Raw genomic sequence first — 21,959 nt, forward strand, 5'->3', positions numbered from 1 at the left:
CCCCAAATAAATGTTCTTTTGGATCAGATTAAAAGTGGTTAGTATGATGTAGTTTTATTGGTATGATGTAGTTTTATTGGTGGTTGTGCTTGATTTGCAGATATTATGCATTTTGAAGATAGTTTCTTTTAGAAGTGTTTAAGTTTGGAATATATGTTGATTTACTTGGAATTTTCAAAATTTGTTTCATTCCTTATAATAACTTATTTCATGGTACAAAGATAGATGTGATTCTTTTGCTCTATTGTTTTTGTTAAAGGAATTGACTCAGTGTAAAATACTCTCTTCCTCGAAGTGAATGAGGAAGCTCAGCTGTATCAACGTCGGGCCGGATGATGAGACATCCCAAAGCATGGATAGCATGCAAGGCACGCCGGAACCGCTTTTGAATGTTCTCGAAAGAATGTTGGAAGCGGTTGGCAGTTAGTCAGTAGTCAGCGTTGTGTCCGACGATAAATAGCACTGTCCCAACGGCCTCCTCAATTGAAACAATACCAGTGTCCTCCTCTAATAGGTGCAGCCATTTCAACTCATTACACAAGTGCCTAAAAATGGTCTTGTCCATGCGGAATATGTCATAACACTTGGGGATTTCCTTCTAGTACTTCAATCACATATGACCTCCTACTTAGGATACTAGTGCACATAGGTCGCTTCATGTAGTACTTTTGCACGTACTCTATACATAGCTGAACGTATGTTGTGGCAATCTCAAGCTCTACCTCACTATCGTACTCATCTGAATGGGGGTCAAATATCTCTGAATCACGATCTGAATTGGTGTCGGCCATAACTGAATCACACCTGTGGGCAGCTAAGAAGTGAACATCAACCACTATATATATGTACACACACACACACACACACACACACACATTGCTGTATGTATATATATATAAGTTAGTATATATATAAATGAGTATATACGGTTGTATGTATATATACGTGAGTATATATATTTCTGTATAAGTGAGTATATATATAAGTGAGTATATATTGTTGTATGCATACATAAGTCATACTATATATATTTCTGCATAATTGAGTATATAATTATGCATAACTGAGTATATATATTTCTGCATAAGTGAGGAAATATATAATTCTGCATAAGTGAGTATATCTAATTCTGCATGTATATATAAGTAAGTCTAAATTTAAGAGAGATACAAAATCAATAGATTATATATATAGATGTTACTGTTTGTACCACGGAAATTTCATAAAGAACACATCAGATTTTGTAAAATATATACATGTCACCAAATAAAGCAATTCATAGAAGAGACAACAACCACAAAACATATTTCTTACATAAGTAGCATAGATGTTTAAAGCATTGAACATAATAAAGGAAGGCAGCATGCAAACATTGTCCAAAACATTAACATAATACATACTATTTCTATTAACTTTAAAACAAAATTAGAGTACTAATTAACTTCCTAGGCTATCTAAACGACGCACACTATCAACCACCCCCACCACTACTGCAGTCCACCCTCAATAAACTCAATCCAAGCCTTTCTTCTATCGACCGTCATAGCAAAAAAACGACTCTACTCTTGGTGTTATGAAGCTCCTGCACAACCTTGCAATATGTGACATGATCCACATCTATGTGTTGGTTGAACAATGTTATAGCTTGCGTAACTGACTCAGTCTGACCCCCCACACCTGACTCTCCGGTGTTGGTGGACTTTTTCCCCCTCCGGTTCCTCATGTCAGTAAACCCCCAAATTGCCTCATTCATGGTTTCAAAGGAGTGCCCTTTCTTCCTTTTTCTACTTGAATTAGATGATTCAGCTGGCCGCTTTTCAGCTTGCTTTCGACTTTGGGCTTCACTTGGTGTGGGCAGCTCCTCGATGTCGTCCACACTATCGGTGTTGACATTGACATGTACCCTCGATGATAAGAAGGCCGCATCCAGCTCTCTCTCTTCGTCACTGTCGGGAGTTGGTTGGGAAGATGATATTTGGAGGAAACCCGTGGCTGTGTTTGAATTGAAAAGCTTACCCAACAGCTCGTAGTGTTGCAGCCCTTTTTTTTTGAACTCCTTGAATTTATGATTCACCTATTAACAACTATATATATTGGGTTAGATGACTTATTCATATAAAACCCAATACAAATCAGATGGGTAATTATAATATACCCATAATAACCATCCACTCTTAGATACCAAACATAGAAAGAGTAACAACATTTCATCAGAATTTAACTTTATACCAAAATCACACATATATTCTATAGTAATAAACCCCTTAGTTCAGATTTTATTCCATTTCTAAAAGCATCAGATTTTACACAGCAACTGTTTAATAAACCCCCTATTCTTCATATGCAGGGAAAGGTAAACAATGATCTAGCAAACTGCTTTTCAGATTCGTGTATACATTTACAACATAGTGCTGATCCATATAAACATTTTTGTTTTTGATTTTCTTCTCTTTTTTAGTTGTGAATACATTCAGTGTTTAAAAGATAGGCCATGCTATTATGAACACAAGGTAGATTTTAGCATCATTTTAATTACAACCATAAACCATGCATATAGCTAATTGTAATAAATTTAGTTTGGAGTATGTTAAAGGGCTTAGCGCAAATGCAGCAGCCCATGCTTCCTCACTGGCCGCCACCGTATTTGAAATGGGGTCCCATCCCATTCCCGTACGTCCTATAAGTTGGGAGAATGTGCAGTGTCGACCTTTCATTCGTTGATATTTTTGTGTAAGTTGTGTCTTGTTGTAATTTTTATTCGCTCGTTTGTTAAACTCATTCATAACGGCTGTTCAAGTTCTTGTCTTGAACTGGCCTTGGGGCATATTCCCTTTAGCGTCCTCTTCTAATAATACATCAATGAAATTTTTCTCGACTGCAGAATGCCACAACTTCCAATCCTCGGCATCAGCTCTTCTCTCTTCCATCTAAATAAATTTTGGTATACTTACATAGACTTGTCATTTGAAATTGTATGATACGGATTAAAAAACATGAACTTCCTACTCACTAAAAGTACCAAGCAGCAGGCATATAAGAGAAACTAAGGTCTAAATCTGGAAATTTTAAGATAGATTTTATGAATTTTAATATAAGCAAGGCCAAGGACCAGAAATGATCATATCTGTTGTGAGAACTCAAAAATTTAAGTGGATGCAAGGTTGCTAACAAAGTGGATAAACAAGAATTTACACATTTGACGAACATATAAAAAGTCTAGTAATTTTAATGGAGTAGTACAGACAGAAATTACATATCAACAACAATCAGTTCTCAGTAACTCATATCAACAACAATCGTTATTATAATTCCTTGGCAGGACTCATGTTTCAAGTCCACAGTTTCAACTTACAGATAGGTAGTATATTATTAGTGTAATAAAAGGAGAACCTCTTCTGACTACATAAAAGGAAGTTTTTAGTTTTGAAAATAAACGGCCCAATGATGCAATTTAGAAGGAAAAAACTTGTTGGGAAAAAAATAAACTGGTATTTAGAGCATCTTTATCTATACATCTACTTACTTTTTGTTGGGATAATGGCTAGCATTACTGTTTAATTTTTCTGGAAAAAAGAAAGGGGAGGGGGGAGGTAACAAGGGGAAAAATGATATAATTAGATTATTATACAGCAGGAGAGCCAAAGAGCAGTAATCAGTTGCATGTGGACATTCCTATTTGGGCATGGAAACAAGCAATACTGAATACATTATGGAGCTTAATTGGGATTATTTCATTTTCTTTTGTTTATTTTGCTTAATAAATACATATGATATAAGTACAATTAGTTTTTAAAATATTGTATTCCATCATACCTTCAAATTTTGTCAAATGTAAGGGATTATTAAGTAGATCATGTTTACTTATATAGTGCATCAATTACTTATTTAGAGGTATTGTAAGAGAGATGGATTATTCCTTTGAAGCAGTGGGTAAGAGAGAATGGCCTGAGTACCTAACTTTATGTCCTTCATTCTTTTGAAAGCAAAATGTACATGTTTATGGTTTACAGTTACACTTACACCTACTGATCTCAAAGATTTAAAGGCAACAACATAGAGGCCACAAAATGAAGACAAAATGCATGACTTAGGTACAAAATTATAATAGAACAAGCAAACAAATGATTCACTACCTACAAAATCAAAACACAGTGTTTACATTTAGGCAGACCTAACAGTAAGGGAACATGGTGAGAGGGGGAAGCAGAGGAGGGCACTGATGCTCTGTATAGCATGAGAGAGGTGGAGGAAGATGAGGATGAGGCTTCCATCTGGGGCAGAAGATGTGGGATTAAATAAGCCCTAAGCTGGATTAATGTCAACTGATCCAATTTACATTGGGATGTGAAAGAAAGCTGCAACAAGAAATTAAGAAAAACAACAAATATTTACCTGACCTCTCTTTCGCATTGTGTGACTTTAACTTTTGGTTAGCACCAAAGCTTTGTAGGTGAGGGTGGGATCTCTACGAGGATTAGGGGCAGTTGGGCATGAAATTATGATTTTGAGCAAGGGGTTATTGTGATTGACTGAGGTTGGTGATGCGGTGTAAGCTGAGAGTGTGTAGAAGACGTTTAATGGGTTGGTGAGGATTGATGGGTCGGTGAGGATTTATTGTACAAGATTTTAAATGAAATAAAAACAAAAACCTCAAGTGAACAGAGTATTCTTTGAGTACCAACTAGAGAGAACAGAGTATTCTTTCAAAGCCCAAACTTTGAAATGAAATAAAAACAAAAATCTCAAGTGAACAGAGTATTCTTTCGAAGCCCAAACTTTTATTTTAATAGAGTATTTGTATTACCTCTAGTTTTGGTGATGGAGAAGAAAGAAAGAACTAAAAAGTCCATTGACCTAGGTCGGTGAGGATTTAATGCCGCGGGTTGCTCTGACTGTGTGGGTGAGGAGTTATGGAGGTGGGTGAGAACTGGGTTGCTTTGCAGATGTGGGTGAGATGAAGATCTTGTAGATGGATTCGGCATGAATCTTCAGAAGAGATGAGACAAGATGGGAAAAAAAGTTGACTAGGTGGGCCGAGTGCTGTGTTCAAATAATTTACTCAATTACCACTGAACACTAGTATTTGTTGTTTAAAAAGAGGCCGAAGGTGATTTCAAAACAGGCATTTTAAACATGGGTTTTTGAACAATGATTTTCCAAACACTGAGAACAAAGATGGTCTACCAAACACTGTGTTAGCATTTGAAAGGTTTGATATAATAATTATTATTATTTCATTAAAGGCCCATTATACTCCGGATCATTGTAATCAATTAGGCCGTATAGAGTAAAGCACAGAGGCCCAAAATGAAGCCCAAATGAAAGTACGCTAACCCCGCAACAAGAATGGGCTATAAAACCCAGGCTACATGAAGCTAGGGTTTACTGCTGCAAGCGATTAGAGAGAGAGAGAGAGAGAGAACTCTTACAAGAACAATCAGCTTGTTGCCGCCCCCTCTCGCCGTCGCTTCCTCGACCTCTCTCGCAACCATGGTACCATTCTCTCTCTATCTGTCATATTTAATTTTCTTTCTTTTGCTCTGTTTGGTTGCTGAGAAACCATAGGAAAATAATAGAAACTGAAACTCTTAGGCATGTTTTATAATCTAGATGTTGTATCAGTTACAGCTGTTAACTAGGATTTTAGGCTTCTAATGGATCTACACAGCTGGAAGATATTAATTTGCTTTGTCTTTTCCTTCCCCACATTTTCTCGGCGTCCAAGCAGTTTTTTTTTTCATTTAATTTCTGACTCGTCTATTTAATTCCCTATTCAGATCATTTCCGAGAAGAACCGTCGTGAAATCTCCAAGTACCTCTTCCAAGGTACATTCACACACATAATGTATATATATGTATTTAGATGCTTTATTTGTTGGATTTGGATTTTGAATTCTCTGGGGTTTCAGAGGGAGTTTGCTATGCCAAGAAGGACTATAATCTGGCAAAGCACCCAGAGATCGATGTGCCGAACTTGCAGGTGATTAAGCTAATGCAGAGCTTCAAGTCAAAGGCTTATGTGCGTGAGACCTTTGCTTGGATGCACTACTACTGGTACCTCACAAACGATGGCATTGAGTTCCTCAGAACTTACCTCAACCTCCCATCTGAAATCGTCCCCGCCACTTTGAAGAAACAGGCCAAGCCTGCTGGCCGCCCCTTCGGCCCATCTGGCGATCGCTCCCGGTAATTCTCATTGATTTGCTTGCATTTTTTGCTGTTGTTTTTTATGCTATTGGGTTGTTGATATGTTGTGGGTTTTTAATAGATTGTAATTTGATATGGGTTTGTTGTAGAATTTGCAATTATTGATTGGTTGTTGATTCTATTACCATTTTTTAAAAATTTAATTTATGTCATTGGGTTGTTGGTACTTGGTATATTGTGGTTCTTCAATTGAATGCAATGTGAATGGGGTTGTTTCTGTTAATTTAGGTTATTGGGTTGGTGGTGTTATATTGTGGCTTCTCTATAGATTGTAATGTGATATGAGATTGTTGTTGCATTTTTATTGTTGGGATTGTTTTTGATTGGGTTTTATTGTTGATGGCTTTGAATTAGTGGCCCACCTCGTTTTGATGGAGAGCGGAGATTTGGTGACCGAGATGGGTACCGTGCCGGTCCCCGTGCACCTGGTGGTGACTTTGGTGACAAAGGTGGAGCTCCTGCTGACTACAAACCTAGCTTTGGGGTAATATTACTTTATCTTCTTTTAGTACTTTCTTTCAGTATATTATGTTATGTTTAAATGATTTTGTTCCTGTTTTTATATCATTCCTTATTTTTTATGGTAATGGTCAGACAGCTGTGGGGAAACATACAAATCTATTTGATAGAAAATGTTTCTTCTAAATTGTTTCTAGCGTTGTTCCTTTTCTTTTTATATGCTTTATATAGCTTAGGTTGGATGAGGTTGGTCGGTCTGCTGGGAGGGATACGAGTAAGTGTTCTTTTAATTAGTGGGGATGCTTTTGACCTTCACGGCTATTTACATGGTTTTGACAAGTTTTTGTTGCTTTTCATGAGTAGAGCTGAGTAATAACTCCTTCCATTACAATGGGAAGCTTCTGGACTTGTCTAGTGGGAAAGGAGGGATTTGGATATTGATGTTTTAAACAATTATGGTTATTTGCTAAAGATTTATTAGAGTTAAAAACTGATGGTGCGATATGTAAATACTTATCTAGAATTATTCTAAATAGAAATGAGCGATTTATATGAGATGAACATAATACTATAGATCAACGAATGCAATATTTTTATTTCTCTAAGGGTTGCATTACTGGTGTTCTATGCTTTCAGACAGTTGGGGGTGATTTGCTTGCCTATTAAGCTAGCCCACTTTTTGTATTTTAATGTGATTTTGTATCAAGAACATGTAGGATTATAGTTTGGGTTTCTTTTATACAGCGATTCACTCTTTTTTGCTACTGACTTGCAGGGTCCTGGTGGAAGGCCAGGCTTTGGTCGTGGTGCTGGTGGTTTTGGTGGGGGTGCAGCTAGCTCGACTCTTCCTTGAGTGTGATTGTTCTTACTATTTTGAATGGTTTTGACATTAAAAAGTTTTCTAGCTGAGTAAAGAGTGAATTTGACTGGCTGCACATGGGAGTTAAGTAGCAGTTTGTTTTCATTGCTCTAGTGTTTGAGAATATTAGCTGATGGTTTTGAAATAGTTACTATTTAATTTTCCTGTTCTTTTAATAACTACATTTTCTCAATTCGTTATCATATTATATTCAGTTTTTGGTTGTTGTGTTTTCATTGCTTTAGGTATCCATGCTTTATTTGCTTAAAGGCGACTCAGAAAGTGACTTTAAATAGATTAATTAACCTTTTTGAAAATCTTAGAGCATATTTTTTAAAGTAATTTTTTGTCACAAATTGTTTGGTATAAATTCTTGAATTGGATTTTGCTCCAATAAAACCATGTGTTTTGAAATTAAGTAATATATAATCCACAAATAATATGACTAAAACCTATCAATTTAATTGGTAGATAGTTGATATTTTCACTGTTTGTTACTTTATTTAAATTAAAAACTAAAATCGTTTTAATTAATTCCATTGAACGTTGTATTTAGAGTTGCAAATCTTCTTAAGTGGACATTCTCAAAACTTGCAATACAAAAAAGATTTTGATGAATGTTTAAATTTGAAGGATTAAGATCCTCTACGGTTTATGGTAATTTTAGAAGATTTTGGTATATGTTTTGAGGTTAGTCATTCTCGACTTGATGAACTTCCGGAAGTAAAAGTCCGCCGCTCCTATGTAATATTCTTTGGAGCTGTGGGCGGAATTTTCGCATCGATGGTATAATTCTCAGTAGCAGAGTTTCCCCCTCTTTTCTGCTCAGCATAACAAGAGGATGATTACAACTAGGTCACTCTCGAGCATGACAAGTTACCGTAGTTTATGCTGCAGCTTGGAATTGCCTTTCTCTCTCGTCTACCTTCTCATCTTTAAGTAAGTGTTATTATGGCACTAGTTTTTTCTTTTGGATGATTGGTTACTATGGAACTTAAGAGTAAACACGGTAGAATTATATATATATCTCGAAACATATTACAAAGACTACACGTCACTAAGAGCAACATAGTAGATAACGGGACGATTACAACCATCCACTGCTACCCTAAGCAAAAGCTAGAAACCACTTCATCACTCCACAACAACAAATAACAGAAACCCACTAATGATTTTGAGTCCTTTCTTAGCAGACTTCATGTTACTTCACTAAAAGACACCACTTCATCTCTTTCAGTCGACTTCCTCCATCTTGCTCTCCTCATTGCCATCCTCCTCCAATGGAGGCATTTCAGCATCCTCACCAGTACTCTCATCCTCCTCAATGCTCAGACCCAGCTTCAGCATCCTGTGAATTCTTGAGGCGAATGTGTTGGGTTCGTCGAGGCTGAACCCAGAAGTCAAGAGGGCAGTCTCATAGAGCAGCAACACTAGGTCCTTCACAGACTTGTCATTCTTGTCAACCTCCGCCCTTTTCCTTAACTCTTCCATAATGCCATTATCTGGGTTAATTTCCATTGTCTTCTTGCTTGACATGTAAGAACTCATGCTGTTGCCCCTTAGAGCCTGTGCTTTCATGATCCTTTCCATGTTAGCTGTCCATCCATATTCCCCAGTGACCAAGCAGCAAGGTGAATCTACAATCCTATCAGACACCACCACTTTCTCCACCGTGTCCCCAAGAATGTCTTTAATTGTCTTGCACAGGTTCTCAAATGATTTCTTCTTTTCCTCCCTTTTCCTTTTCTCTTCCTCAGAGTCATCCTCTAGCTTAAGGCCTTCCTTTGTGGCAGCAACAAGCTTCTTCCCATCATATTCCTTCAACTGCCCAACAACATACTCATCAATGGCATCAGTCATGAAGAGGACTTCATAGCCCTTCTTCTTCAGCTTCTCAAGGAAAGGTGAGTTCTCAACAGCCTTTTTGCTCTCACCAGTTATGTAATAGATATCTTTCTGACCCTCCTTCATTCTTGTTACATAGTCCTTCAAGCTGGTCATTTCATCACCACTTTTAGTTGAGTAGTACCTCAGCAGGTCAGCCAGCTTAGTCCTGTTCTGGCTATCTTCGTGGATTCCCAACTTAATATTCTTAGAGAAAGCTTCATAGAATTTGGCATAGTCCTCCTTGTTCTCTGCAATCTCATTGAACATCTCAATGCACTTCTTCACCAGGTTCTTCCTAATCACCTTGAGAATCTTGTTTTGCTGTAGCGTTTCACGGGAAATATTGAGTGGAAGATCGTCAGAATCCACCACACCCTTCACAAAGCTGAGATACTCAGGAATAAGTTCTTCACAATTGTCCATGATAAACACCCGCCTAACATAGAGCTTAATGTTATTCAACTTTTTCCTTGTGTCAAATAGATCAAATGGGGCTCTCTTAGGAACGAAAAGGATAGCTTTGAACTCAAGTTGCCCTTCAACAGAGAAGTGCTTCACAGCAAGGTGATCCTCCCAGTCATTGGTGAGGCTCTTGTAGAAGGAGGCATACTCTTCCTTGGTGATCTCCTCTGGCTTTCGCAGCCAAATTGGTTTCTGCTTGTTGACGAGCTGCCACTCGTGGCTCACCTCCTTAACCTTTTTCTTCTTGGACTTCTTTTCCTTTTCCTCATCAACATCCTCTACATCACCCTCCTCTTCCTTCTTGGTTTCATCATCTTCATCATCACTGACCTCTTTCTCAGCGGTCTTCTCCGTCCAGAGGTATATGGGGTAGCTGATGAACTCAGAGTGCTTCTTCACAAGGTCCTTTAATTTCCTCTCCTCCAAGTACTCCAACTACAAAATCAATTAAAAGTACATTCATTTCAATACCAAGGCAATTAATCAAAATTCACGATCATGCACAAAAAAGCATAGGACATATCTCATACTTGGATTTGGGATAAGGCCATTGACAAAACTATCCAAAAACTTTGGTTCATTTTCTCCTAGTATCCAAAACTATCCAAAAACTACCATTAAGAATACTTTTTGACTCTTTCATTAACAAGGTCCTTCAACTATTAATTATGCAAATTTTGTTCCTCAACTTTTAAAATTAAGTCAATTTTATTGTTAAAAATAATTGAATTGAGGGATGAAATAGACACAATTAATACTTGAGGTGAGGGATAACTACAAAATTAAACCTAAATTATCGGACAATATAGTTTGGCGTTGTTAGATTGAAACCACGAAAGCTACATTGATAGCCTGCATACTAGCATCAGTCCCCCCATAGCATAATTTAAAAAGGACAACAACAGCAACAACAAAAACAGTCATCTTTAAATGGGTTTATTCTTAGTTCTTACCTGGTCTTCCTTGAGGAAAAGAGTGACCTTTGTTCCTCTACCCAAGGGCTCGCCATTGACATCCCTGGTGATAGTGAAAGAGCCACCAGCCTGAGACTCCCAGATGTACTGCTCGTCATCATTGTGCTTACTAGTCACAATAACCTTGTCAGCAACAAGGTAAGCCGAGTAGAACCCAACACCAAACTGCCCAATCATGCTCACATCACCCCCAGCCTGCAACGCCTCCATGAACTCCTTGGTTCCTGACCTTGCTATTGTTCCCAAGTTGTTCACCAAATCTAACAAGAAGAAGAACCCATTTTAGACTTATCCAATCAGAACCCAAAAACCAAAAACTAATAAAAGAAAAGAAAACAGAGAAGAGTAAGAAAATTGGGATGCTTATAATTACGTACCTGCTTTAGTCATGCCTATACCGCTGTCTATGATTGAGAGGGCCTTGTTGACTTTGTCTGGTACAATCCTAATGAAGAGCTCGGGTTGACTCTCAAGCTTGCTCTTGTCTCTCAAGCTCTCATATCTGATCTTATCCAACGCCTACAAGAGAAAAACCAAAAAAAAAAAAAAAATTGCAGTCTCAATCCTGAAACAGAAACCATCTCAAGTAAAAGTTGTAAAGCTTGTAATTTATTTATTTATTTTTTTATATTGTATAAATCAAAGTTTCCTACTCTCTTTTCTGGGGTTCCTGTTAACTTCGACTTCAACCAAAAGAAACCATAAATAACAACATTCTAGGAAAATTTATATGATAATACAAGAGAAAATTAAGAAAGGTTTTGTGTGTGTGATTTTACGTACATCAGAAGCATTGCTGATGAGCTCACGAAGGAAGATCTCCTTGTTGCTATAGAAGGTGTTGATGATGAGACTCAAAAGCTGGTTAATCTCTGCCTGAAACGCGAAGGTCTCTGTGTCTCTGTCTCCCATTTGAACGTCAGCCATTGCTTAATCAAAGCGACCAGCCAGTAATCAAATTCACAAAACCGAGCGAGGAATTTTGTTTCGGCGGTTCTGTCTTTCTCGTGGAAATAGAACGCCAACGAGTAGTAATGTATATTTGTACGTGTAAGTGTGAGAGAGTGAGAGAGGAGGTTCTGGGGGCTTCTGAGTTTGCCTGCAAAGTATTAATTCGAGAGTGTGTTGGAATTGTGTAAAGACAATTGGAATCTACTGTATAATAATGTTGCGTAGTCCAGAGGCTTCTTTTTTCTTGAGAATGTTGTATTGGTTTGGAACTATGAAGGAATTTATTCACTCTTTTTGCCCTCGTTGAGTTAAACCGCATCGTTTTGCGCGGGATGATGATCATGAATTTTCTTGGAGCCACATCGGTGTGCTCTTTGTTTGGGCCAGCAAGGCCTCAAATTTTTGTTTGGGGCTATTGATTTTGGGCCGAAAGGCTCCAATTTGATTCATTGTGATTTTCATGTACCCACGATTAGGCCTATAAGGATTTATTTATTCAATTCCTTATAATAAGTGGAAAATGGAATTTTGAATTCTGAATTTTCTCATAAAAGAGACTGAATAATATCATTGAACTACAATGCCAATCTTTGGTAGGGGTCTTTAGTGTTTTGATTAGAGTAGGGGTTGCAAAAGAGCAGAGCATACCACCCTACCAAATCAAGGGATTTTTTAAAGGATGATATAACTATGAAGCATGGGTGCGGGTACGGGTGCAGGTGCGGGTGCGGGACTCAACAATTTTTGAAAAAGGTGGGTGTGGGTGCGGCGAGACTCGGCAATTAAAAAATTATTAAAAATATTTTTATTTATATATTTTTTATATATTTTTACTATTAAAATATTTTTAAAAAACATATTACTATGTCTTTATTCACAAAACAAAGAAAGAAGAAAGCAAGAAACACAAAACAAAACACAAAACCAAAAAGAAAACACAAAAGAAGCAACAAATATTCAAAATAAAATTGAGGAAGGACAGATTTAGGGTTTTTGGGTCTCATTCAAAGTCGATTTCGGCTGTTTCGACATGATTGAAGGCCGATTTTGACCTTTTTTGATCGTTAGCCGATATGACCCGATATGACCGATATGACTCGATTCTGGCTGGATCGGCCCGAATCGGCGCCGAGTCGACGCGATTCAAGCTGCATTGGCACGAGTTGACTGAAAAAAGAAGAAGAAGAAAACACGTGGCAGATGTGGCCCGACGCGGCACCGACGCGCGAGCAGCGGCGTCCCTTGCGCATCGCCACGTCGGACGCGGGTGCGGCACCTCTGGCGTCGCGTCTGTGCATCATAGTGATATAATAGGTTTAAAGGATTTTTTCATGACTTATTGTAGTTTTAGCAAATTTGTTTACCAATATTTCACTAACACATGAGATTTTTAAGCCTAAAGCCCGATTTTTATGAACCACAACGAGTATAATCCTAAAATTACCAAACTCCAATTATATCCCAAAAATAAGCCGTTAAAACATTTTTTTTTCAATACCTAGGCTTTCACAGAGTGTTTTCCTCAAAATGGCTCACCCCTTATGTACCACTTCTAACCTACCCCACACATGGGCCAACTCAATACATTTCTAGTATTTACTTAATGCAAAAATAAGTTAGAGAAATAAATTTAAATTATATAATGTAAAAGCAATTATCAAATTTTAAATGAAGTAAGCGGTAAAATAATTATAAATCATGGGTGCTAGTTAGTAAAATTTAGTTGAAATAAACATTTCAAACTTACTAAAAAACAATTATCAAATTTTAAATGAGTAAGCGGTAAAATAAATTATAAATCATGGGCGCTGGTTAGTGAAATTTAGTTGGAATAAACATTTTAAACTTACTAAAAAGAATTATCAAATTTTGAATGAAGAAAGTGGTAAAAATTCATGGGCGCAGGTTAGTGAAATTTGGTTGAAATAAATATTTTCAACTTACTTAAAAAAGCAATTATCAAATTTTAAACGAAAAGTGGAATGGGTGCAGATTAGTGAAATTTGGTTGAAATAAATATTTCTAAAATTACTAAAAAAGCAATTATCATATTCTAAACGAAGAGAGATCTAAAAAATTCATGGGTGTGAAATTTGATTGAAATGAATATTTTCAATTTTCTTAAAAATCAATTATCAAATTTTAAATGAAGAAAGCGGTAAATAGTCCACGAGTGCGGGTTAGTGAAATTTGGTTAAAATTTATATTTCCAACTTACTTACCCAAAAAATAAATGTCGATGGATTCTATCTCATGAACTCAAAAAAATAGATTTTCACCAGATTATGCATTATTCTTCACAAACATTACCTAATTAATCAAGTTGATTGAGTTTATCTAATATTTTGGTAGGCTTAAACTTAAGATTAACGTTTTGTAGCGCATGAGTTACGTCAAAATATCTCAATTCATAATTTGCCATATTAGATTGAAAACATTCTTTCAAACGGCTTGATTTTTAAACAATGTCATTTATTTTCAATGATAATTTCTTTTTCTTTTTCTTTTTTCCTTAAAAATGAAATGATTGGTAAATGTTAAATTCTTTTTGGTAAGTAAGCAAGAGCTAAATTTATTTTAGAGTTTACAAAAGTGTTTTAGAGAAGAGAATTGGGCCAATCACAGGTTGAAATGGAGCATATTAAGTTGGGCTAGGCCCTTGTGGGTAAAACTGAATCAATTTTACCCAAGTCAAGTCATTTTACATAAATGGCCTGAATTCAGCAACAACCACCCAAAAAAAAAAAAAAAAAAGCCCTGCGGACTGTATTTTATAACTATTTTTGTTTATTTATTTTTCGAAATACAATTAATCAAATTATATCCAACCTTACTTACTTAATATAGCAAATCTAACTTTTCCCTCCTACAGTATTTTCAAATTCACAAACCTTCGTTGTACACCATTTTTCTCTATAAAAAGATTCACAGTATTTGCTTTAGCCTGTGCTTGAAAATCTCATTTCCTTCCTTCATTGTATTGTTCATCTCTGAACTTGCATGCAATGGAATTCTTGGTTATCGAAGCTGTAGTGGGTAAAGTCCTTTTATTTCATCTTGTTTCTAAGTCACACTCAAATTTCGTCTGCATGTCCTTTATTCTATATGTTGTATTTCGTTTTATGAATCCTCATAGCTGATTTAAAGTTAAAAGTTAAAAGCATGTGTTTAACACCATTTTTTTTTTGTGCATTTTCTGTCTCTTTTTTCAATATATATATATATATATATATATATGTTTCTTTTTTATCTTTAAAACCTGTTTCTTTCTCTCTGAACTTTTTAACCATTTAGAGTCATATTTGATTATTTTAACTAACAAATTCACTAACACAACCTGTTTTCATAGGCGTTATGATCTTGCTGTACCTATTTGAAACATATCTAGACCTGAGGCAATACGCAGTACTAAAACTGCCAACGCTTCCATTGAATTCCCAAGGCGCGATAAGCCCGGAAAGGTTCAGGAAATTCAGAGCTCATAGTATTGATAAAAGGTTGCATATCAACTCTGCTTTCATCTTCTTCTTAGTATGGTTTTAGCCTTTGTCAATAATTACATGTGGAATAATGTTGTTTTTTTAACACGTTTGTCCTGGTTTACACTTTACACAGCCGTCTCTACTTTGTTCATGAATTTGCAACCACAATGGTGGACTGCATGATATTGCTGCATAATATACTGCCTTGGCTGTGGAAGGTATAAGATATTAGTGGGTGCTATACTGCTATAGTGAAAATGGGGAAAAACAGTTTAATTGTCGTTTTTTTGTTGTTGCAGAGGTCAGGAAGTTTGGTGTTGTGCATTGGTCTTAATGCAGAAAATGAAATCCTTCACTCCCTGTCATTCTTAGCAGCCATGACCTTGTTGTCTCAGGTCTGATACAAATTCGCTTACTGCTTGTAAAATTCCATTCCTTTACAAACTGCCAAATATGGTATTATGGTCTAGGGATAGTAATGGATGAACCGGACTTCAAATCATGGGTGTCTCGTCCTTACCCCTACCCGCTTTGGGGCATGAGAAATCTAGGCAAAAACAGTACAATTCAAGGTGTGGGACAGGATATAGGCATTTTGCCATCTCTAATATAGTGACTCGAATATTGATGATATAGAGACGAGAGATGCAAGGAAGGGGTGACAGTGAGAATAATGAAAGATATTAATGTTTTGGGACTATAACAAACTATGAATAAAAATTAAATTATATATATATATATATATATATACACACACTTGGGTATTTTTGTCATCAATTTAGGATTGTGCACAGGTTGAGTTAGGTGGGTTAAAAGCTAATATTTTAAACCAAACCACGATTCGAGAGTTGGAAAAATTTAATTCTACAACCAACCTTTACAACTGGCTAGTTGATTGAAAATCTATGCAGTTTCAACTAGAAGGGTTGTGTGGACTGAAGTTGGCATATGATGTATATTTTTAACATTCCTTAACATGAATAGATCTTGCTTCGTTTTTTTTTTTTTTTTTGATGGGAAACTGCAACAACTTTTATTAAGATTGAAAAGCAACCAGTACATTATGATTGAGAGCTTGTTCAATATAACAACCCACACAGGGAAGTCAATCTTGATTCGCTTTGGTCAACATTCTTTAACCATAACAATATGTAACTATGAGCTTACCACACCAAAGATACCTCATCTTTTCTAATATTGCCAATATTTATTTTATGCATAGAGGTAGGGGGTCGGTTCTCATGGTTTAGAAAAATCTCAACTTATAAATCAAATTGACTTGATATTTTGATGTCAAGACTGCCAACCTGCATCATCACACATAATAAACTTGCGTGGGTTGATATGGGCCGGAGTAGCGGATGAGCGAGGCGGGCTTGTTGCACAATTCTAAGTCCCTAACTCATGAATAAGGATCTTAAAATGGAGTAAATCTTAAAATAGAACCCCAGTTAAATTTTAAATGAGTTGGCACAATCTATACCCTACATTTATTCCACTTTAAATCATAGCCATTAAATGAACACTTTCCAATTCACTTGAAAATGAAGAGGATCCAAGTCCCTTGCCACCATTATGATTTCGGGCTGTCGTTTTTTGCCTTACCAAATGCCATAAAATACTTGAGAGAAGTCACAACAAATCACCATTTTTGCTAGGCGAGAAAATACATGTGGCACATTTGATAGAAATATAATGCTATAAGCCTATAACAAACGAGAGATGCTACGTTTACAATATTTTTACAACATTTCCACAACAAATTACAGGTGGTTAGTTGTTATTGATCCAAATTTGAATTTAACACTAAGATTACTTTTTTGCCCCAACAATATCAATCACTAACAACTTGCCACTTAAGATTTGTTGTAAAAATGTTGTGAAAATGTTGTAGACATATTATTTATGATAACAAAATTTAAGAACACTTCAAATTAGCCCATGTTTTGTTTACTTTCTCTTTGAGGGTGCTTTAAGTAATTAAATCGCAGATTCTTTTTAGGTATAGGATTATAGAATAGAATATAAGCATATTCAATTAGCTCTAACCTTTGTTTTATGAAATTGATGATGGTGATTTATTGTAATTTCTCGTGCAGATTTTTGAATTTCCATTTTCTCTATACTCCACCTTTGTAATTGAAGCCCACCATGCTTCCAATGAAGTAAGCATAATTCTCTTTTGTTTCAGCCTCAAATTACATTGTCAAGCTTCACATACATTATTATTATTTTCCCAAATTTATTGGGCAAGGTCCTAAGTTATTTTCCTGAAAATATCAGAAAACAATAGGGCAATTCTTAAAGGAGTGGTTACTAGGACAATGCATTAGTTTGCTACTTGGAGCACCAATTGTTGCTGCAGCTATAGGAATAGTACAGGTACTGTCCTTCAAATAAATGCAACTCCTAAGTACTAAATACATTTTTCTAATACAGCATTTACTCACATTTTTTTGGCATGCTGCAGAATGGAGGTTCCTACTTGGTTATCTACTTTTGGTTATTTTCACTCCTTGGTTCTGTTGCAACAACAACTCTGTATCCTCGTTTTATAGCTCCTCTTTTCAACAAGTTCACCCCAGTGAGTATCTGTAACTGCCTATTGTGAGGAAAAAAAAAAAAAACTCTTACTAACATTCATTAACATCTGCAATGTATCATTGCAATATAAGCGTTCCATCTAAATTGTTGCTTAGCGTTTCCCTTTTACAAATTTCATAACCATTTTCCCCAAACAGCTTCCAAATGGGGAGCTCAGAAGGAAAATTGTGAATCTGGCAGCCTCTCTAAATTTTCCATTGGAAAAGATATTTGTTGAGGATGGATCTGGGAGGGCGACACACAGCCATGTGAGAATTTAACTCCATACTTTTTCCTCTTACTTTCTTCTGTAGCTTATATTCCAAACATGACTGACAACACATCACAATATCATGTGTTTTTTTATATGGTATAATTGTCCAAATAATATGGTATATCTGGTTGAACACGGTGATTATTATTATTTAATTTGGTTACCTAGTCCATAAAAAATGTTGACAGTTGTTTACATGAAGTACTTTGGAATGGCAACTCATAATGTCATACCCTGGATTATGTGTATTGGATTGGAAAAGTATGTCACATCAGATGTTTACTAGGTTGAGCCGGGTTATATAACTGATTATGAGAAGCCTAATTATAAATTGACTAGTCATTTTGAGTATAATAACTCCATATGGCTCGAGGGCACTACAACAACAGAAAATTCATCCTTACATATAAGCTCATAAACATGTATTCCATAGTCTTGGGCCATGAATGCCTTCATTTTGCACTTTCATTTATTTATAAGCTGCAGACGTGATATTAGTCTTTTTTTTTAATCAATGTGTGCAGGCATATATGTTTGGAGTTCAAAAGAAGAGCATCGTCCTCAATGACACATTATTTAAGCAGGTTTGTGAGCATAGCCTACTAGAAAAAATAAAATCCTCTTCTTGTTTTCCTCTAGTAAGAAAAAATCCCTTTTGTGTTAAATTGTTTTCCAATTTTATCATGTTTCTCCCAGTGTTGAATGTTATATCTTTAATTCTCTATGGATATGGTACAATGGGTTTAAGGATACAGAATGTGCTTCTCCGTGCTTTTCATACTGCAATTGCAAGACATCTGTGAAAAGAGTTCTATGGCTTGAAGTAGATAAGACTCAAAGTAGTAATTTGGGAACTTTTAAATTATCCTCAAGAGCTCCATGCTGTTGATTAATACTAGTCACATGTCAAAACAATTTCTAAAGTCATTCTTTGACTCAAGGGAAGTCATTGTGATACCTGTTTTAGAAGCTTCAGGAAAATTGAGTGTGTGATGGTTATAATGGAACTTAAAGGTATGGTTCACGTGGCTAAGCAAACAAAATTTTTGCAGTGCAGGGACACAGATGAAATTTCTGCAATAATTGCCCACGAAATGGGACACTGGAAACTCAATCATACAGTTTATGCATTTGTGGCAATGCAGGTTTGCTCATGGAATTTCTCTCTACTTGTATTAGTTCTTGTCTCCTTAATTTTATTGAGATGCTTTAACTAATGAAGCTGGGAGATATAATGGTTGATCTGATTTTGTTTTTCATATACATGCATTCAGGTGCCTGTACTCCTGCAATTAGGATTATTTTTCTTCGTGAGGCAGTCAATTGCTTTGTTTCAAATATTTGGATTTGATACACAGCCTGTAGTTATCGGGTTCTACATCTATCAGGTTCGAATAAAGAAATGCAGTGATGTAAATATTTTGTTCGTCTTGATTTGGATAGGATATAATGGTGGGGAAAAATACATGGGAAAGTTAGTCTGTTGAAAGTTCATAGACATATGCAGAATATAGGCCATGGTGTTTTAGTTAGTTACAATATATATTGCATTATTGAACTATTGTCAAGTCATTTGAGGAACTAATTATCTTATGTAATTGTTTCTTGTTTATAGCACATTGTGATACCTGTTCAGCGCCTTCTTGAATTCTGCATGAATCTTTTAAGCAGATCATCTGAATTTAAGGTAAATAACAGTTTTATTGCAGAGTTTCTGCCTTTCTGTCATCCTACATATCTCAATTATTTCTGATACATGAATCTTTTTCTTTTTCTCATATCTAGTTTGGTGCTAACTTGTACCATCTATTTGGTTTCTTGTGGATTCAGGCTGATGCTTTTGCCAAGAACTTAGGTTACGGAAGAGCACTTCGAGCAGGTCTTATAAAACTTCAGGTGGGTTAAACTTTTATAATGCACATAATGGCCCAAAGGATGGCTCAATGATCATAGATTGGTATCATATGACCAACAATAACACAAAGCACTTGATCTTCATTAGCTTAGTGAATGTGTGATCATTCTTATTGAGTTGCTTCCTACCAATTGAAAGTTTTTGCAACTATGCTTTCAGGACTGTAACCTGTCAGTTGTGGACACAGATCCATGGTACTCAGCTTATCGTTATTCTCATCCTCCGCTTGTTGAAAGATTGAATGCACTTGACGAATCAATGAATAAGTCAAATTGAGAGTGACCTGCAACAAGTTCAATTCTCCCAGCATCAATTTCTATTATAATGAATAAGAATTTTATTTCATCATGGCCCAGAATCAATTACTTGCCCATGAATGCTTCCTCCACAGTTTTAAATTTTGTTAATCATACACCACATCAAAAGCATTAGCCAATGTTGTACAACACAGTTAAATCTTTTTCCAGTCATATTGTATGACACATCAATATCTATATCAATATATTAATGCAGAAGACGTTTGACTTTTTTTGGAGCCTTCCAAATTATGTCACATAAGCTTTGGTCGCCTCACAATTTTTCACATGATTTTTATTTTTTTTTAATTCCTTATTTATTTAACAAAAACTAATCAAATGTTAACCACTCCTTTTAATATCCAATACGTAACTTGTATGTAGATTCCCCTTAGGAATTGTTTTTCTTAGAGTGGCATGCAAGTCTTTGACTTGCTTCCAAGGCATGTTTGCATGCAACGCAAATTCCTTCACAGTAAAGGATATGTAGCCAACTTACTCTCCTAAAAATAATATATGATTAAAAGAATTAGGCTAAGCTTGACCCATACGTCTATATAAGAAGCAAGCTCTCGTAGAAAAATTAAACAACATTGTAGTTGTAATTTGACAAATTTCAACTTTCAAGCAATGGGAAACCCTTGCTGGAAACATTAGCGAGACATGTAGAAGAAGAAACACACCATGACCAAGTACAATAAGATCATCCAATCTTCACATGCCAAATATGAGTAGAGCCAATGCAATCAATCCATAAATTCAATTACAATAACAATTATGAGCACCCTTTTTTATGATTCCAAATACATTGAAACCCGGATTGACTATAATATGCCAAACAATGAGAGTGCTATATTAATTTATGATGCATGAATTTCATGATTAAATAATAATTAATAAATAAAACTTAATATCATATATATTCTATATCTATATTAATTTGCTACCTCACTTTGAAGGCTTCACAACATCATTATTTTATTTATTTGATTTTTAAACCAAATTTTACCACTGCAAATGTGTTTCTCTTTTATTTTTGTTGTGTACTTCAGTCCACTTTGGTTCTATTTAGTCCTATTTTGTCCATCATGTCCACTTTGGTCCTATTCGGTCCACATAAGTCCTATTCAGTCCACTTCGATTCTATTTGGTCCACTTTCGGTCCTATTTAGTCCACTTCAGTCCTATACTGTCCATATTGGTTCCATCCGGTCCATTTGGCCTTATTCGGTTCATTTTGTCCACTTTGTTCCTTTTGGTCCACTTTGGTCATATTAAGTCTAATTTGGTCCTATTCGCTCCGCTTTGGTCATATTTGGTCCAATTTAGTCCTATTCGGTCCAATTTGGTTCTATCTGGTCCACTTTGGTCCTACTTGGTCCATTCTGTCCACATCAGTCCCATTTGGTTTTATTCGGTCTATTATGTTCACTTTGGTCCTATCCAGTCTATTCGATCTTATTTGGTCCACTTCGGTTAATTAGTCTAATACCAATCTAGACAATCTGGATATCATATTAGTCACCATAGTATATGCAGCACTACTTTGAAGTTTGGACTAAAAATGGAAATCATAGTAACCAATTAAATAAACCAACTCGTGAATAATG

The 21,959-nt window shown here is 35.9% G+C and overlaps 3 protein-coding genes and 1 long non-coding RNA gene across 5 annotated transcripts; 2 read left to right on the forward strand and 2 right to left on the reverse strand.

Moving 5' to 3' along the window:
• Positions 1-1,156: 1,156 nt before the first annotated feature.
• LOC142613084 (uncharacterized) lies at positions 1,157-4,792 on the reverse strand. Of its 2 annotated transcripts, none has more exons than XR_012840231.1 (2): positions 4,393-4,792; positions 1,157-2,084 (listed from the first exon to the last, which is right to left on the reverse strand). It is a non-coding gene; the product is annotated as an uncharacterized LOC142613084 (long non-coding RNA). The 2 variants fall into 2 exon arrangements; XR_012840232.1 differs by lacking the exon at positions 4,393-4,792 and adding an exon at positions 4,172-4,386.
• A 565-nt stretch (positions 4,793-5,357) lies between these two features.
• Positions 5,358-7,761, forward strand: LOC142613083 (small ribosomal subunit protein eS10z). Its single transcript, XM_075785274.1, has 5 exons — positions 5,358-5,493; positions 5,778-5,826; positions 5,910-6,186; positions 6,562-6,691; positions 7,442-7,761. Exons 1-5 carry the CDS (start codon positions 5,491-5,493, stop codon positions 7,517-7,519), a joined length of 537 nt encoding a protein of 178 aa, XP_075641389.1. The 5' UTR covers positions 5,358-5,490; the 3' UTR covers positions 7,520-7,761.
• Positions 7,762-8,519: 758 nt separating this feature from the next.
• On the reverse strand, positions 8,520-12,031 carry LOC142613081 (heat shock protein 83-like). The gene is made up of 4 exons (XM_075785272.1): positions 11,632-12,031; positions 11,226-11,367; positions 10,828-11,108; positions 8,520-10,309 (listed from the first exon to the last, which is right to left on the reverse strand). Exons 1-4 carry the CDS (start codon positions 11,773-11,775, stop codon positions 8,759-8,761), a joined length of 2,118 nt encoding a protein of 705 aa, XP_075641387.1. The 5' UTR covers positions 11,776-12,031; the 3' UTR covers positions 8,520-8,758.
• A 2,773-nt stretch (positions 12,032-14,804) lies between these two features.
• Positions 14,805-20,561, forward strand: LOC142611607 (CAAX prenyl protease 1 homolog). The gene is made up of 14 exons (XM_075783694.1): positions 14,805-14,835; positions 15,149-15,296; positions 15,415-15,499; positions 15,581-15,676; positions 17,381-17,446; positions 17,565-17,663; positions 17,752-17,865; positions 18,023-18,133; positions 18,663-18,722; positions 19,191-19,283; positions 19,413-19,526; positions 19,754-19,825; positions 19,969-20,034; positions 20,213-20,561. The coding sequence occupies exons 1-14, from the start codon at positions 14,805-14,807 to the stop codon at positions 20,327-20,329; spliced, it is 1,272 nt and encodes a 423-aa protein (XP_075639809.1). The 3' UTR covers positions 20,330-20,561.
• Positions 20,562-21,959: the final 1,398 nt, after the last annotated feature.

This window comes from Castanea sativa, chromosome 10 (assembly GCF_040712315.1).
Source record: "Castanea sativa cultivar Marrone di Chiusa Pesio chromosome 10, ASM4071231v1".
NCBI classification, from domain to species: Eukaryota; Viridiplantae; Streptophyta; class Magnoliopsida; order Fagales; family Fagaceae; genus Castanea; species Castanea sativa.